This window comes from Anser brachyrhynchus (assembly GCF_964034855.1).
Source record: "Anser brachyrhynchus genome assembly, chromosome: 6".
Classification (NCBI taxonomy): Eukaryota; Metazoa; Chordata; class Aves; order Anseriformes; family Anatidae; genus Anser; species Anser brachyrhynchus.
Genome location: NC_137700.1, coordinates 8,418,348 through 8,437,838, shown reverse-complemented (window position 1 = coordinate 8,437,838; position 19,491 = coordinate 8,418,348). Strand labels below are relative to the sequence as shown.

Here is a 19,491-nt window from a genome sequence, read left to right as displayed (position 1 = left end):
AAGGAACAATGTTTGCTTTCGTAATAGGATTTGTTTTCTCTTATCTGACATCCCTCATCTTACTCCCTTAGAAAACACCCTGTGAAAAGGGACACAGCAATGCATTTCATTTTCACTACCTGAATAGATTTTATCACAAAATCAGAGTGATATTAGAGAGGTGTTCAAATACCCAAATAGCTTCTGCTTTCAGAATGCAGAAGCATTACCTGAAGAAGCATAAGCAACTGAAACAAAAAAACCAAGGTAAAGCAGACATGCCAGTAGTGGGCACTGCAATTTAATCTCTGATCAACTGAGCAATTTTGCTTGCTGTGCACAATATGCATTATCTTTTATGTTTCTTATACAGTAAGACCAGCTTTGAGACATACTGCAGTGTGCAAAATTACAAATCCAATTACAATAACCTCTACTTGAATGAAGTTTTATTATTTATATACTGCACTGAAATTGGTTTTTCTTTTAGTTAGGCATCAGTAGCTAAAGTTTAACCAGCAATCTGATTGGCAGTCTCAACATTTCACTCTTCATATAAGGTACATCTGAGGAACTAATTAAAGATAATTCACTCTTAATGAGGCAGAGAGAATGTATCAGTGTTAATTCAAAGGGAAGTTGATCCATGAAAGCCAAGGCTTCCGCAGTTCCAGAGCCCTTAGACTTACCAGGGATTACTCCATAACAGAAGAGCTGTTATCTGAGGTCACCTGATTAATGTAAACTTTGCGTACCACAATAGCACAAATCCTATTAAACTTCCAAATACTAGAACACAGATTGGAAAGTGCCGGAATCCTGTAAGCCATATGGAAGGCCATTTAGCAAGTCTAAGGGGTTCAGTGTAAAGCCACTTCCTTATTTCACTGTTTAATCGTTTACTTAAATATACTAGAAAACAAACTGGTTAGAATAAAAATAATCTGTCCAGGGTGAAACACACAATGAAAAGCATACCCTGATGAACTGAAAATACATTTTTGTTCCATAGTGGTTTGTTTTTACTTGAGTACTTTTATAGCTATCACAGTACCAAAAGATTAACCATCTTCAGCATCACACCTACAAAATTGTGAGAGATATATACTCTGAATTTAAAGACACTGAAACAATATTTTCATTTACATCCTTCTCAAAAGCAGCGATGGCTTACTCAGACCCTACTCATTTACTACCCAAGCACTTCCCTAATTTTCTTTCTGACACAGAAGGTTGTATGGCTGAGCAGGGAACCGATCAAACTTGCCATCTTTCAACTACATTTGTTCCTCAGTCCAGCTCACATGCAACCGCGTGTACCAGGGCAGAAGAAAGGGTAGCACGTTACAGGTTGTGACTTTAAGAAGCAGTAGTGCTAGTGTGTCTGTGAGCTGGGATGGGATGATCTGCACTGCAAAAAGCTTTGCTGAAAGTACTTCCTTAAGCAGTGGTAGCTTGCGTGGGCAAAAATTCTTTTAATGACACAGTTAACAAGAGCAGTCCACCCAAGTGACAAGCTCTACTGGTCAAATAACTCTTCATCCGATATAAAGCTCTTTTTACACAGGGGATGTTCTTTTAGAATAGCTGAACTGATCAGAGGATTTTCACAACCCAAACTCGACAGTTAGGCCAGCTATATGCCATAAAGCTTTTTCTAACAAGGTCTTCATGAGTTTCAAATCCCCCTGCAAATCAGCAATAACCTAAGCCAAGAACAAGCCTGGTATCATCTATGTGCAATCAGTGCTCGAAGCAACAGTGTGCTACAGCTTCCAAAATTAACCCAGATGGTTTCAAAATTAAGCCAGATGATCACTTTGCTAGACGCACTTGCATTCAGATCAGCTGCACAGGTACAGCAAGAGCAGCTCCAGTGCACAGCAGCAAGGTACATGTAAGTGGATGGTCACTTCATTGTGTCTGACAAGTGGTGGCCTCCGGTTTGCCTACATACCAGTTCCCATACCTGCTATTGAATCAACTCTACCACCACCCACACAAACACCTTTCAGGGAACAGGCAGTGAAGTATAACCCTCTTTTATCAATCATGGTCACTTTCTTGGAAGGGGGAAAATAAGGATCTAATATCAAAAACCATCCTATGCATTCTGACAAAGAAGTTCTTGATATAAAAATTCATCCCATTTCATAAACGCTTTTTGCAAAGTAATTGAAACCATTCAAAGGGGAAACTGGATTCTCACACTAGCTGAAGAATATGAAGAAAAAAGGAGTGTATTATTTTCTTCAACTATTTTTTTTAAGTTCTGCTTTATGTAACTTCATAAGGAAGCAAACACCTAGCTCATTAACTGCCAGACTTCTTTGTACTTGTAAAATATTTACCTGACTCTGTAATTTTCCTGTTACTAGCCAAAAGACTTGTTCTTCTTACAACTCCCTTTTTCCCCTGAAAGCCATACACGTTTTCTGTTGAGTGAAACACAAATGTGATGTTTCTCCTAACAGCTTGAGTAGGTTATTTTAAACACTATACAAATTACCACTTGAGTAACAAAAGATTTTTTACAAGAAAATTAACTGCATACACAAGATATGTAACAGCAAAGACTGCTACACAGTTGTCTTTTTTTTTTTCATTCTTCCCCAACCTCTTAAATGCTGCAAATGAGTACAGAATTCCTGATGATCATTTGCAGGCACAGAGCAAAACTGAGTTTTCAAACCAAGCATAGAACCCCCCAGAAAAATCACACCATTCCAGCATTCTGCAAGTACCATTTCCCTATAAATTTCCTCAGCATGTCTAAACTGTGGGCCTACAAATGAATTCAAACAACTCATTGGTAGCTGTCTAACAAAATTTTATTTAAAAACCTGCCTCTTCCACTGCCTCACCCAACACACTTTGCTGTAGCTGTCAATCTATGTCCAAAGAGAGAATGACATTCTCACATTAAAAATACTTTAATACCTTAAAAACAGATTTATACATAAATATTTATAATATCTGTAAATTCATCCAACTTACCACTGCTGCCACAGTCTGCACAAGACAACAGCTCTTCTGGTTTTTTTTCACGATTTGATTCTTTCGTTCCCAAACAAAAGCTACATATTGGGATGGGATCAGCTCGTGGCTAGATTTAAAAAACAAACAGGCGTAGTTAGCTTTATTAAGCAAGAAAAAAAAGTTACCCAAAAACTACAGACACAGGCAAAACCATTCTCAGGGGCCTTTTCTCTCTCATATACTTGAGTTCAGAAAATCAGTTTTAATTGGCATTTTGTTGTATTATGTATTAATTACAAATTTACTTGCTTTTGAGTAAGATTTATTATCTTAACATCTTTCAAAACCAAAAGTTAACCCATAATTAGCAACTTTTCGTACTTACCCATATAAAGATCTCCAACATGAGATTAGTGTTAAAAAAATCCAGGAAAAATAAGAATTTTAGGACATTGTTCTTAAATATACTATTTCAGCTCCAGAACACAAAGAAATCATTGGTTCAGCTGTAATAGTGCTTCAAAGATTAAGATGCAAACTACTTTTTATTACAGCTGAATAGAATTCCTTTCCAAAGGAGTACGTGTACGCGTGTCAGTGTTAAGACATACTTTATCCACTTCTGTCCAATGGATAGCTTCCTTGTGCCTCTCTCTGAAACTACCAGTTTAGGTTAAAAACACTGCTTTCAATAGATCAACCGTTTGTTCCAGCATGATGAGTCCCATCAACTATCTCATGCAATTACAATAAAACTAACATGTAGACCTTTCAATACCTGCAATTAACACACAACTTTCCACAAAAACTATTAAAAAACCCTACAAATTTACTTCCTCATTCTCCCAATGACAAATTCTCAGAGATTTTCAGTGAAAATAGTTACCTGCATCATCCAAATACATAAATCAGTAGTACTTGCACAGAGAGTCTATAAACAGGATCTGTAACAAGTAAAACTAGGTGCAAATATTTCTTCAATGGGATACTCAAAGTAATAAGTACCTTCCCAGATAGGGGAAGACATTCATACCTGCAGAGTTTTCCACCTGTCAGTTTAAAGTAACATACCTACAGATAAAGGAAAACCTGTTACTTACAATTCTTGCCAGTAAGAGATCATAATTATAATGATCTGTCCGATTATTATCACTTTAAGATGTATTTACATGAAAGTGGTATTAACCTAAAAAAAATACATACACTACTAAAAATTAGCTTTTTGTTTAATCACTCAGAGCCCAATAAAAAGCAGTAGAAAAATGGTTCAGAGCTATCTAACCGTTCACTTGCAGCATCTTGTGAACATTTCTTAACTTTAAGAAATATTTAACACAGATCATTTTAAGATATTTAAGTGGAAGCCAGTAAAAACCTCATCTTGGCAATGATACTGTTCTCTTTTCCTTTGATATAACAGTGCTTTAGCCATTTCAGAAATGCTTGCTCTGATAAATTATTTACAAAACATCACATATCATTCATGTAATGAAACAAATCCAGGTCCACACACATTTATCTTTCCAAGACTTTTTTTCTTGCTCTAGGAAAGACATGGCCATTAGCCAACATTCATGTACTTTCCTATTTCAATCCCCTTACTCCACCCCCCCCCTTTTTTTTAACTGAAGGTAAAATAAAGGACAAAGGTTGTTGGCAGTTCAAGGCTACAAAGACTGATGTTCCCATACCAAACGCAGTAATAGAGAGCGTGCAAATCCTGTCACTTCACACACAGGTTTTCAAGAAACTTACAGGCTCCTGTATATATTTAGGAGCCATTTACATTAATAACTGTGAACATTACTAGGTCTGATCTCTGAGCTACTGACATTAGTTAATACAGACATTCCTGTCAGCACACTAAGTAAAGCCTAGTTTCATGCTACTTGAACTTGCATAGCTAAAGCAGAACTGCAGTCATCCTGGTGGTATTTTTGTCCCACAACTGACTCAATTAGGATGAACCATAAAAAGTCTTTGTCAGCATATAAAACAAAGAAGCTCATCTCCTACCTGTATCATTTTTCAAGCCCTAATCACTAGTTTCCCACCTAAAACACAGTTATCAAGTATCATTATTCTCTGGAACACAACTGTTAGTCAACATCAAGATTAATTCCATTTCATCTCTTACAGAAACTCGTCTGGCCAGTAATTTGGTGCTGGAGCAGCCATAAGCGTCAAAACACTGACACAGTACGCCGGCTGGCCTGGGAATCAGGGCATCCTTGACGAGCGCAGCTGGGAGCCGCAGATCTCCCTGATGGGCACCGAACAGAGAAGTTGTGATAACAAACAGATGGTCTGGGAAAGCAGAAATCGCCATCAGCTACTGGCTGTACCAGTAACTAGTGTCCAATCCCCATACATCTCCAAACACCCAAAAGCAGCTTGCTTTCTACTCAGAGATGAGCTTCTCTTCCAAAGCTCTCCTGCAAGAACTTCTCCACGTGAGATCAGGCCAGGCCCTTGCTGGGGATGCCCAGCTGAGGCCAGGCTCCATGACACAGCTCAGCTGTGGGGCAGAACTTGGGTGTCCTATGGTAGCCCCTGGGAGGGGTTCGGTGAGAGCTGCCCTTCAACATAGCACACGCAGGCAGGCACTTAGGTAAACAATCACGAGTATATACTTGCTTTACCAGCAGTGATTTGTAGCAACTGGCAATGAAGAAATTCAAGAAACAAAAGCCTTCAAGTCCTCGTGCATTACAGAATCCTACAAACCCAATGTCACAATCTTCCCACACCCATGGGCCAGGCAACCCTCACCGGTCACAACATTAATGGGTGCCAGAAGGGCAAATAGGCAGCTCACGGAGGCCTGGGAGAAGGCTGCAGAAGAGCAGTGAAAGCAGCAAGAGGCTAAGGATGGGATGGGAGACACTGAGGGGGGACAGGCAACGGGTGGATGCCCCCCGAACAGCACTTGGGAGGGGCAGAAACTCCCAAAAGCAAACCGTCAATGTGCTGGGAGCTGAGGACCATGACTGGGATTTGAGGACCACGACTGGGATTTTGGCCACAGCAACAAACCTCCTGCTCCTGCTTGAGCCCATCCCGGGTAAGGTAGCAGGCACCACTCCAGTTATTCAATGCAGTAACATTTTACATGAAATAAACCAATATTTTCTTGCTATTCAATCTGAGTTTATTTTTTTCCATCTCATATTTCAGAAACACATTAGTGATTTTGTTGCAAAAACTTTAAGGTTTTGTTGTCTGCTCTGTCCCTGAATATAGGTCTGAACAATGCTTCTCCAGTAACATACTGTTGTTTCTTCCACAGAGCTAGTAAGCAGAGAACTTCTCATCAAATTCAACTTGGAGAACAAGCTAAATTATGTCTGTCAGAAGGTTTTGGTTTTCTAGATCAGTAGAAATTGTATATCCAAATTTAGAAGGCTGCCCTGTTCAAGTAACAGCGTATTTACAATTGCAGTAGGGGTAAATATGCAGAAAATCCACACCCTATGCTAACACGCAGTTGCCTTCAGAAAATGAAGCTTTGCAAAAAAGCAGCTAGGCAGTCAGATTTTAACTTTGTTTTTAAATCTAGTACAGAGCAATAACAGACCAACAATTCAGCAACTGTCAACTGATTATTTTCCTTGCCAATTAGAAATTGAACAATACTTTAACACAATACATTCAACAATCATAGCTAACCAACCCTTTAAAAACTTCACACTTCAACTACTGCAGTCAATCTAACCTTTAAATAGCCTTACGAGCCAGTGTCATATCATGGTAATTTCACTGACACCAGTAATTTTGGGTCAGAACCCCTGTGATGCACACACTGTGACATTACATTCCCAGTCTCCTCCAATAAGCAAGAAAAGATTATAACGTAGAATGTAGAACTTAAATTTCTGAAATACAATCTGTTTCGAATTTGTGAACGTATTATTTGGCGATGACAAATGAATTATTAGCTTTTGGTAGGTGATAGCTATTTAATCCTGCTACAAATACAGCACAAATATTAAATAAACCAGGCGTTGTTTTTAACATTCACAATAGGAAGTCTCAAATGTATTCCCCCTTCCCTTCAGGCACAAAATGCAAAGGCAAGATTATTCCTATAAACAATCACCCACTGCAGTTGATCAGAACAGTGTCATAAAAGCCTATGTGAACCATAAGAGCCACGCAGGTAAGGTTTCAAAACACTGGCTTCCCAAATAGAGTACCTCAGAATATTTAGCAGATCCCAGCCACTGTCTGCTTTAGGCACCATACAAACCCTTGCTCTGATCTCATAAATGCATCATCACCTTCCTAAAAAGGGCACTAATAAAATCAAGGAAAAATTAAGGTCTGCAGCTCATTTACTCCAAACAGAAGTTTGGTAAGCTGTGTACACAATGTAATTTTTATGCTAAAAAACAGTAATAATAAAGACACCTAATACAAACAACCCTCACAAACATCATATTCAAACTTCTGCCATTAAATACCTAGAGAAAGGGCAAAGAGCATGAGATAGTTAAACCTGAGAGGTACTGCCTTTCATCAGGAGTGCAGTGCAAAGCTGTTAAAGATGTCACTTGAGTGCACATCATCAACCTGAGCTGTTACCCCACCACAAAAAGCACGAAGGCACTAACAGCAGACCAAGTCACAGGGACATGGGAAGAAAGGTGTGCAAGATGGTGCAGCAGGTGGGGTGGACTAGAGTGTCACAGTTTATCCTCCGTCATGCACCAGGCACAGGATAGGAAAGGAAGGTAAAACAACCACCCGCATAGTACAAGAAAAGAAAAGATGCACGAGTGACATCATTCACCATGAGGAATCAAAAAATATCATCCAACTTTAACATCTAGGGGAGCAGGAAGAATGGAGAATTAATGAGCAGAGATCAGTGTTTCCAAGTCTGTTGGAATTACTGCCGAATTAGGAACAGCCACGGGCTTCACAAGGAACACCGAGGCCAAAGGACGGCTACCCCATGTCCGCAGACTGGCACGGCCTCACATGCAGAGCAGAGATGTTAGTGGAGCTTGGATGGTACAATAGAGTTCCTCCTGCACAACTCAATCTTTATCTTAAAAGGCCTAGTTTCAAACCCATATTAGACAGTAATTATGCATGCAGGTACTAACATTTAAGATCTTTTTCACTAATAGGGATTATGTACATCTACATTTTGATCGTTTAATCATTTCAATCACTTTCAGAAAAAAAATATCCAGGGAGTTTGTGCTACTGATAAAAGCTAAAACCAAATTAGAAACACTGGTTTTGGTGACTTCAGGAAGTGTTTTATAATTGATTAAAAAAAGGTTCCAACTACCTGGAATATTTTACAAGGTGTGAAACATTAAGGATCCACTTTCCTTACTGCTTTCTGTCTTCACTCACACTTCAAACCCTGAGATTGATTCACAAAAAAACTCATGCTGATCTAGAAATTGTAACAGCAGTGTTAGCACGTAGTTCAACTAGTGCATCATCTGTACTTAAGTGAAAACTTCATCTTAATGCTAGCTCAGTTTGTCCTTTATGAAACCAGTAAATGTAATTTACTTATTTTTAAGTGAATCATATCCATCTATTCTGAGAAAATAACAAGCTTTGCCACTGCATAAAATTAATCCACGGTTAAAATTCCCCTGGTTTTCAGTTAACTTACGCCAAAATAAGTTTGTCTCAGAAGTCTATCTCAAAATATTTTTTCCCTACAGTAGTTCATGTGCTGGAGGAATTTGCATGTTCTTCTAATTTATAATTCCCAAGAAAGTCTTAGAGCATTCAATGTTCTAACAGTCTGCAGCCCCAAAAGTCACATCTTAAGTCCTGAAAAGTCTTTATTTTCAAGCATGTGAAGTTACCCACAACTATAAATCCCACTGAAAGCAAGTAGATTATTATTTGCATTGCTATAGCACTCTGAAGATTTAAACAGATTGTCTGAAAACTGCTAGACATTAGCTGTATATAAACAATTATGGTTTTAAGTCCTAGTCCCATTAAATGTTATGCACACTAAGAGAACTAAGAAGTTTCATGTATACTTCCCAAAAAATAAGTTTCAACAGCAATCCAAAAACCTCAAATGTTCATATTTGCAGCTCTCACATGCCTTTTCAGAAAGGCCTCAACAGCACGACAGCTTGCTAGAAGATGCATCCATATGCAATACACAAATTTTAGATCTCTATTATCCCATGAATAGAAACAGCACAAGTCATTTCAAGGTTAACAGGATAGAGGCAAATAGGAACTGCCGTGACCTTCAATAGAGATCCACTGTTTTGATCTCAATCTTTACCTTCAAGTGCTATCTTTGTTTTGCAGGTTGGTTGGTGGTGGTGTTCTTTTTTTGTCAATCATATCAAGGACTTCTTTTTTTGAAATTAGGATAAGAACTATCACCATTATCATCTCTAAACATTTTAACTACTATTATTAATACTGAGAAACAAAAACTGAATGAGAGACATATATTAATTTCTAGTCTCAACTACTCAAACCGTTGTTCTGGTCATAAGCAAGGCAAGGCATTACCAGTACCTTCAGCTCCAATTCCCTTACTGCACCCATTCTGTGGGAGGAAAAAAAAAAAGTTCACTTTACACATCGGGGAAAAAAAATGCTGTGTTTCAGGAACTAGGGATTACAAAGTAAGCTAAACTTTAATTTTTAAATCAACTTCTTAATGACAACTGCCCACTAAATCCCATATTTAATTCTACAGTGCCACGCTAATACATGGCAAGAATACACACTAACTCAAAGGATACTAGGAATATGTACCCAGGCTATTACTGTAGCCATGCTACAAACATGACTGTAGGACCTACAGCTTCAGAAAGCACAAAGAAAAAAACAGCATAAGAACAGTTCCAAGGAAAAAGATTTTGTATTACAGATTAAAGTCAATAAACTATACATAAAGAGCATGTGGAGGAAAAGCCGTAGTCTGGAGCTTCTCCTCTTCCCCCAAAAGAGGATGTTCACTGCTAGAACACAGAGTCATGTTTTTCTTTTGAGCTATAAATCTCTTATATCCTTATTACAAAGTGGCTTCTCCTCTGCTCACATCCTTCTCCCATACTTCCATGGGGTACATATGTATGGAAATTATGATATGCAGCATAACTCTGAGGTAACTAAATTACCCAAAACTGAGAAGCATGAAACCATTTGTGTCTGCCTGGATTTACACCCCCAAAGGCCTTTAACTACAACAGTGGTACTAGGCTTCAGAGCTTGCAATCCATTCTTGCAGGTCCCTGCCCTTCCCTTTGTGTGCACAAATAGAGCAACTGGTATATGACGGGTGAAGCAGGTTGTGAGAGCACACATGTGAGGACCACCACTCACGTAGCATTCCTGAGTCGTCCTAAGAACTGGAAATCTAACTTTCTGTAGGAAACTCCTGAACACACATCCAAATGGACCTACTGCTACAAGTGGCAGCAGGCAGGGGAGCAGTCCCCCACTTTCTGGAGCTCTACTTCAGCCTGTAAGAAAATTATGGTTCCTAAACAGATGGGGACTCTATCCAGTCCCCATCAATCCTAAGATGAAAGATGTGCAGAGCCAACCAAGTTACTCCTAGCTTTTTCACTGTTTTCCAGCTAAAAATCCCATGTATTATCCCTAACACAACTTTTTTTTTTTAAGCCAGTAAGTGTAAAAACATAAAACTTGATTCCTCCTCCCCACCCTGAAAAATACAGCCAAACTGTAATGCAAACTTGTGTTATTAGACTATTTTTCCTCCCAGAGTATTTCATTAGACTGTACAAAAAAGCAAGGGTACCTCACAGGACAGCATGCATCCCACTTGAATGCAGCTCCCCACATCACTTTTTGTGCCTCGGGACTGACCTCATCAGTCAGCAAGCACCACGACATCTTATGAAACTGAAGAGACAAAAAGCTAACCTGTGTCTTCATAAAGAAACACTGTAATAAAGAAGACATGCACAAAATAACATACACTAGTAGTGGTCTTCGAAACACAGTTTTAAGTTACTGAAATATTCCTGCTCATCCAAACCGGAGAACAACACAACCTAGAACAGGGGGACTCACAATTACTGCTTAGGAAGCAGAATACAACCTCAGGCATCAAAAGCCTCTTTTGCTTGCAAACTGGGAAATGCAATAAAAGCCAAGCTCTATTCTATGTCAAATTATTTCAAAGTAGACTTCCCATGTTTCACATGAAAATACAAACGTTAGAAACAAAAACAAAACTAACTTCAATTTACTAAAGTTGCTGCAGCAGTATTCAAGAAACCATCCAATATATTCTTCGTATTGAAGGTTGCTCAACATGCGTGGCAGAAGAAACCCTGTCTAAAAACAAAAACATACCAAAAACAACACAGAAAACCACAGACGTGCTCACCTTTTCAGAAAAGGCTGTATTTAATTGCCCTGGTCCTCTTCATTAACTTCATACAAATGAAACTGCACTCGTGTTCTGTTGGCATCCACCAAAACAATTCAAAAAGCCCCCTTCTGTCGTACAAAACAGATACCCAAAGCAGCCTCCTGGAGAAAGGTGCAAAGCCACACCTCAAAACCACAAATAAATTTCCCAGTTCTCTGGAGGCTCAGCTTTCATTTTTAACAGAACCTATTTAAAGCCTCTGTGCTTGCAGAGGTAAGGTTTGCCAACCACAATCCAAGTTTAATAGACACACAAGACTATTGTCGGCAGCCTAAAGCCAGCCCTTCTGATATGGGTAGACCCTGCGATCATTTCAACTGCTACAGAACCCAGACGCTTCCATTTCCAGACATTTCCATTGCTCCCCATGCACTTCATCTCTGTCACAAAAGGATGCATGTAAGCCTAACAACACTGACCTACCATCATCATCATCATGATTTGTCTGCTACACCATCAACCACCATGCCATCCATTGTGCCTGATGACAAGGCACTTCAATTACACATTAGCCACATTATCAGTATGCAATCCCACAAGGAATCTCACCCCTTTAAGTACACCTCTAGGTATTGATTCAGAGGTAAACTTAAAAACAGCGAAGTACCCAGCTTAACTCAAATCCTGCTCACTTCTTATTTTCACCTTTTCTTCACCTACCTTGTTTTCTTGGTATTTGCTTTCTTCATATATTTAGAAGATGCCCAAACTTTTTGGATAGAACCCCTTTGTACTTTTAGTGTTTTTTTGGTTCTTTGTTTTAGGGAGACTCTTTTTGGGTCACGGGTACATACACTTGCTGGAATGGAACTATATTTCCTAACTCCAAGCTCTACCTGTTGTTGCAATGCAAGTAAGATGAAGCAAGAAGTTACATGTATAATCACAAGCAGTTAAGCAGTGCTGTGATTCACAGGCCATGATCCCATGGGAATGTCAGTTTTGACATTCATTGGAGAAAAAGCATTGCTTGTAGGTAGATTAAACAAACTCCAGTATGAAAAGTACACACTTGGTTGGCATAATACTATGTTTACTCAGATGTTTGTATATATGCACATTTTTATTCATAACTTATTACCAAAGTCATCCAACATAAATGTGCATAATATGTTTGCAGCGTGGCACAGGATGATTATTAGTTGTCTTGATGCTAATTGCTCAGGGAAAATGTTTAATTGCATATTAAGTGGATCATACGCATATTTTATTTCGTTTACTCTTTGGGGCAAGTTTACTGTCAGCACTATCCAGAGCTGAGTAGCACTATAAATACAGAAGCAAGGGCTTTGTGGGACTGGGATAGTGCAAAATGCAGTTTTAAACAAAAAAAGTAAAACAGTTCTACTCCAAGATGAAGCTGCTCATTTGCCACACAAAGTCAAGATATATTCTGCCTGTTCGCCTCACATACGTAAAGGAAAAGCACTGGGACCAAAGCAAGATTAAGGCTGCAGATTCCACAACTTGATATGAGATTACAAGAGAAGTGTTTATTTGGATTTCTTCCACTGATGTCATTATGAAAATGCAAGCTTTAAATAAAGAGAGCTGTGTTGTGTTTGATTTTTGATTGTTTTTTTTAGAACAGGGTTTTGTCATGGTACACCTGTAATTTGACATCCTTTCTGCCGAAAGGCTGATTTTAAGAGCAGATGCAATACAAATAACATCATTGTTAGGACAGTTACCTCTCGTACAGAGAGGCCCAAGTATTAATTAAACCCCTGTATTCCTATGGGCAACAAATAACACCAGTATACCACTGATTTTGCTGTTGCTTAGTCACTGGTTTTCATTTGGTGAAAACAATGGCACTAATATATTACCCAGCTAGGTGAGCAACAGAAATAATGAAAAATCTACTTTTATTCATTTAATTTAAAATACACTCACTCCTGATCTCCTTACTGAAAAGGATGAAAGCTGGACAAATAAATGATTAAATGAGAACAGCTTAACCACCACTCTTCCCCACCCTCTCGATGGGAACTGAATTTTATTCCTGAGAGGAGAAAGGCAATTTGTTCCAACAGCCTCAACGTTCAAGTCACTCACAGGGCTTCTAACTTTACAAGACACAATGCCATTGAAAGTCTGCTAGGTCTGTAAAGTACATACAGTGTATTTTATACAAGAGCGAAGAGAACAGCAGTTTTTCACTTGATCAGCTGCAGAAACCTATGGCAGTGGGATGCTAAAAATGAATGGGCAAAGGAGTTCTACATCCCCAAGGGTTATTTAAGTGGCTGGCATTCCAAACAAGATGAAGCACATTGCTCCACTGGTCCCTGTTTCTTTATGTGCACAAGGAAAGGCCAACATACAAGAAATTCCACCCCCACCCCTTCCTCCAAATTAAAACTAATGTTATAATTATATAAAAAGAATACTTTAATTTTATAAATACAGGGAAAATTATCTCCATGTGGATATAATAAACCACTGTTAACCAGCCCTGCTACGTAAACTGGAACACAAACAGCTCAGAACAAAACCGATAAATATTTCACAGAAGGCCAGCTCTTCTTAGAAAGGTTTCCAAGCATGCCTTTTAAATAAAGTTAAATGAAAGCCTCTTGAAGGAAACAGGCTTAAGATTTGGCTTCAACCATTATGTTTAAGCAGGCAGGAAAAAAAATGGAAAAGATTGCAGTAATTTGTATTGCATGACTCCTGGAAACAAATCAGTCAGGCTCTCAAACCCTGGTTTAAATCTACCTACTACATCAATTCAAAGTCTGCAGTTACCAAGCAAAAACCCACAAACTCTTAAGAGGCCATCCTCTGTCCTGCCAATAACATTGAACTGCCATGCTACTAAGGGAGCATTTACGAGTCATAGCATCAGAATAACAGGAAAAAAAGGGTAGGAGAAGGATTGTAGCAAAGTTCACTAAGCCAGCAGCTCACTATAATTTGTGAGGGATTTTTACAGCATGCTTCAAGTCACTTATGCTTTGCCCCAAGAACAGCAACTGATGGCCTACAGATGGTGGCAAGGACCTTGCACTCCAGCAAAATAGCATAGCTGAAGGAAAGAGCATACAAAAAACACTAACACATCAATCTTAAAGTACTACTGGAGCTTGCCTGAGTTTGAAATGAAGTCTCACAGCATTCAGAAGCCAAACAACTCCCTCCAACACTGGCAGGATTATTTCAACCTCATACAGAGCTGGTGCTGTTCATTTCCACACATTAACAGAATTAAGTGATGGAATAACTATGAATGAAGCTGTAGGTGCAGGTTAAGGGACACTGACTGCTAGAAGTATGAGGCCTTACCCATCATACTCTAACTACTTCCAGTGTAAGTTTTCTTGTGCAGTGCGACCAACAGAACGCTTTCTTAGATCTAATTCCATGAGTGCAGAGCACAGCTGGGACAAAAGCACACAGGCACACGTACAACATAATGCAGGAATCCATTTCATGACAAGATCTTCTAGGCACAGATTTGCCCGTGACACTTAGTTCACATCCAGGAGAAAATGTGATAACCCAATGGAAAGAGAAGCAGCATGAAGAACGCTACCCTGCCTATCTTGCTGAGCAGCCTTTAGGACTGGAGTAACCTACAAGGCCAAGGGACGAGTTAACCAAGGAGGTCAATTTTTCAATTCAGGTGCTCGCTCTTGAACTATTAGCACTAGAAAATAAACAACAAAATTCTGATCCTATAGACTTCTGTACAAATTTTAGTTTTTCTTACATTGGCCTAAAACGGACCCTATTTCCTTTAACCAGTCTGAACAAGGAGACAATGGTTCCTGAGGCACAACCAGGGAGATTAGCCTATTTCTTACCACCCTAAATCAGTATTATTTACAGCTCTTGTCCTTTGGTGCCTTTTAAGTATTTTTGTAAGAAGCCTACAGTAGATTTCCCAAGCAGGAGAAGGCCCTCAACTTAGCAAAAACAAAAGTTAGATGTGTTATTCTTCAACAGCAAAGCTAATTTAGCTAAGTAATATTAAGGATGAGCAAAATATCTCCCTCAGTTTTGCAAAAGCAAGCATTTCTGAAATATCAATTAAATGATACAAATCAGAACTTTTAAAGAGCACAGAATTTTTTGAACACTACTTGTCTAAAATCCAGACTGCTTTAGAAACAAAGTCTGTAAAGAATCCTAAATAGCCTAACTCACAGAACAGATCTTGCTTATTTACTCTTTGACACTCAGAATAGAACCTAAAAGCCTTCACTACTAACAAAAAGTCTTGCTAACCAAGCCAAGATCTGAAAGATCCGAAATCCATGCAGAATTATTGGAACAATTCAACTGTACTGAATAGATTTCTTGAAAGAAAAGAGAAAAAGGCGGCAAAGCGACAGTATAAATCGTACAAAGTCTTCTCCAGACTTAAAATCCTGGATGAAATGCTTGCTGACTCTGCAGCAGTCAGAGTTGTGCCGCTGATGTCAGTGCAGTTCGGATATAACATCTCATTCCCCCATTTTTTTCACTTCTTGTAAAAACTTTTTGAACGTGTCATTTAAAAGGTGTTCAGCTTTAAGCAAATAACTATAAATCCTACTATTTGAGAAATAAGACATACTTGCAGCCCAAGCTAGTTTCCTTTAAAGTTTATTTGAACCTGAATGCGAAGTTCACATTAACTGGCCAATAAAAAAGCGTACTTCATGTTCCAAATATAAATCGGGTAATGTATAGAGTAGTTAATACAAAGCATTCTATAGTTACTGGATGTGACCAGAGTGCCGACTACCAGTGCCAAGTAAATAAAAAGTATGATCTAGTTATTCCACACAGGCCAAAATCATTTTATGATAGGCTAATTAATCATGAACATAACTTTTCAGACATTACATAATTTCACACAGACTTGCTTGTAGCTCCTGCCAAAGAAAACAACAATTCATATGAGAAATAAATCTACACTTGAAGAGAGGTGACAGTGACAAAACATGACGAGAGGAAGAGAAAGAGGGGAGAAAGGAAGGGGAAAGTATTAATATTGCACAAAAAACCTGTATAATTTTATTACTCAAAACACAGCAAAGCTCCAAGTCTGAAAGCCAGAATATATGAATCAAGTGAACCCAGCAACTGAAAACAACTTCTCATTCTAATCTTTCTTAATGACAGACTATTTAAATGATATTCGACAGAAGCAGAACTTCAGAAACACAAACCTGGATCGCATAACTTATTCAATGACTCTCCTATTTGAGATTACAATAACAGTGTTTTTATTTCTCATCTGGGATAGATCTAGTACTACTCAGATCAAGCACAAATTGCCTATTTCAGCAAAATAGTCTGATTTATATTTGCAAACCGCCAACAAGTTAATAAATAATAAATTAAAATTAGCAGTACAAAACATAAAGAAAGGCAGATATCAAGACAGACAAAAAAAACGTTCTCCCAGTGGCATGTTCTTAATCCTCCCTGTAGACCTCTCTGATAAGGCATTCAAACCCAAAACGGCCCAGGCTCTTGGACTAATAACTGATGACCATAAGGCAGGCCAAAGACTTGACGCTGGGGTGGGGGGAATCAATCCGGTATTCCAGAAGTTGAAATTTCAACTCCTGTAAGGGTTTACAGCAGCTACTCAAGTCACAACACAGACATACAAGCATGTGGCTCTGCACTGTGACACAGTAAACACCCACCATGCAAGTCTATGCAACAGCTACATATTAATGCATATGTTTATACAGTGACCAGTCTGCTTTATTCCCTTACAGCTGTGGGCAGAGGGGGAGAGCAGTTATTTAGGACACTTGTGAAGTTGTTTTATTTCTACTGCCTGTATATTCGGTCTCTCTGACTGGGCAGAGACAATGGTGCCTGTCTTGGCACTGATGGGGGCCAAAAGGCTTGCAGGCATCTTGCAGGATTCCCATGTGTTGTAGCTGGAATTCCAGTTTGCCCCTCAAGTGAATTGAAAGCAGGCAGAAAGGACCACAACAAATACTGCTTTCCTTACAAACAAAACATGAAGTTTAACTGAAATCTGTACTGAGTGGCCAGTAAATTTAGACTGATTTTGTTCAGCAAGACCCACAAAGTGCATACCAAGGAATAAAGTAATGAATCCTAAAGAGGATTTTCCTTGAAAGACAAGTTATGAGTGGTTTATGACATGGGCTTACACAGTTTATTCCTCTTAAAGTGCTTTTAAAGTTTCAATATAACAGAAAATTCATTGGCTCTTAAAAAAGATCTTAAGATAACCCATTGCTGCTATTTCACAAAATTAATGAGCTTATGATAATTAACAGAGGTTTCTTACCATTTCTCTACTCCTTACTAAGTTCTTTGGGATGGCAATTTTTTTTTTGGTTGGTTGGTTTTTGTTGTTGTTGTTGTTTTCTGCTGGGAAAACTCAGATAGTAGCTCTGCTTCTACTGGTCACTAAATACAACCCACTCCCCTGCTGCCCCATCAAAGAATCCACAGAGTTGAAATGTCCTCAGGAAGAGCAACAAGACCCAAGTCTCTCCAGCATCCCCTTTATATTGGGAGCAATATGCCCTCCTCTTCTCAGGACAACAAAGCAAAACTTCACACAATACCCCACATGCCAGCAAAACTCACCTTACCCTGAAATATTCAGGGATTTCTGCTGTTACAGCAAACAGCTCTAGAAAGGTCTCTTCAAATCCCCTATCAATGACAGCCTATACAGCCTTCACAGATTTATATACCTTTTAATTATAATATTGCAATTTAATGAGTCTATATTCACGTGAACAGTAAGTTTGACAGTCATTCACTAATGAAAATAGTTTATTGCTCAAAGTGAGCTAGAAATGACCGATCAGAACTAATAGCTCCGTTATATATTAAACCCCATGCATACCTCTTGCCACATTAAAAATAAGGCAGCAAAGGTCTTCACTGCAACAGCTCCCACAAGATACCAGTAGAAAAAACAGCAGCTCTAAGCCAAATATGCTGTTAATACTATGATTCGGGAAGTGTTTCCTAAAAACATGGCCCTCACAGAAACTCAACTGGGAGATCTCTCATGCATTCATAATATGAAATGTTGTCTTACAGATGATAGGGAAAAATGAGAAATTGATATTGTTAGGTATGATTTCCTAAAGTATTAAGGTCTGGGGGAAAAAATCATTTAAAATAATAAAACTCTAAACTTCTGATTTCAAATCTGTATCTCTCCAAAATAATAATAAAAATCAATATTAAAGCAAACAGTAGTCCTTCACAAGAACAACAGATAATACCCACAGGTACAGAAGGAAGTAAAAAAGGACATCTGACAAATTATTTGTTACTTTTTTTTGCATCTTGTTCGTTACAACTGAAGGATAAAATACCTTGCAAGAGGACCTACATTCTTTTTTGCATTCTGAGGCTTGTGTTTCATGGGGAAAAAAAGCTGCTCTGTCACCTGTAATCACAGCTAAATGGGGTATGGGGGGAAACTGGACTCCAAGATCTCTATTAAGATGTCTGCCCTTCTCAAAGGAATTTACACAATCTCCTGACATAACGTCCTTCAGAACATCGCCACTGCTTGGAAAGGAAGATGTGGAGTGGATGTAGAATAGGATATGGAAGCAATTTTGGGCAAAAGGTATTCCCCACACATTCCCCATAAAGCCTCCTGAAACCATTATTTCTGAAGTTCACTGGCTGGAGCACCTTTGTTATACCGTCCCTGTAAAGAAGTAGAAAGGATTTCTGTGCAGTGTCCAGAAGGGGAGGGAAAAAAGACACAGTAAAAAATGAATTGCTATCAAGTCCAACAACAGAGAAACATTGAAACAGATGAGAGAACTGTACACAACCTCCCAGCAAACAGATGAGAGGTACCACTTGACAGAGCTGAAGAAGATGTCAGAGCCACAATGCTACTTCTGTTTACACAGGAGCATAATTCCATTAGTGCGCTAGTTAACCCCCTCATTCCCCCAACTAACTCCACTTCCGTTACAATACCAAACAAGGTAGCAGAGCATTTTCACAACTTTCTCTAAGTCATGCTTAACCAAAAGCACCTGAATTAAGCTAGACGCAGTCCTACAAGACCACTAATTCACTGGAAGGATTCCAATTCTAGTGTTCCAGAACTTCTAATTCTAGGACCTGTGATTTGAATCCCTCCGCAC

General features: G+C 38.8%; 1 protein-coding gene across 17 annotated transcripts in view; it reads right to left on the bottom strand.

Moving 5' to 3' along the window:
* Positions 1-19,491, bottom strand: part of KAT6B (lysine acetyltransferase 6B) — a 128,803-nt gene that overhangs the window by 54,516 nt on the left and 54,796 nt on the right. For 12 of the 17 annotated variants that reach the window (XM_080597156.1, XM_080597171.1, XM_080597168.1 and 9 more), the window contains 2 exons: positions 2,977-3,085; positions 2,331-2,414 (listed from right to left, as the gene is read on the bottom strand). In XM_080597156.1, coding sequence (XP_080453282.1) covers positions 2,331-2,414; positions 2,977-3,085 — 193 coding nt within the window. The remainder of the gene's footprint in view (positions 1-2,330; positions 2,415-2,976; positions 3,086-19,491) is intronic. The other 5 variants (XM_080597158.1, XM_080597161.1, XM_080597157.1 and 2 more) reach the window with 1 other exon arrangement.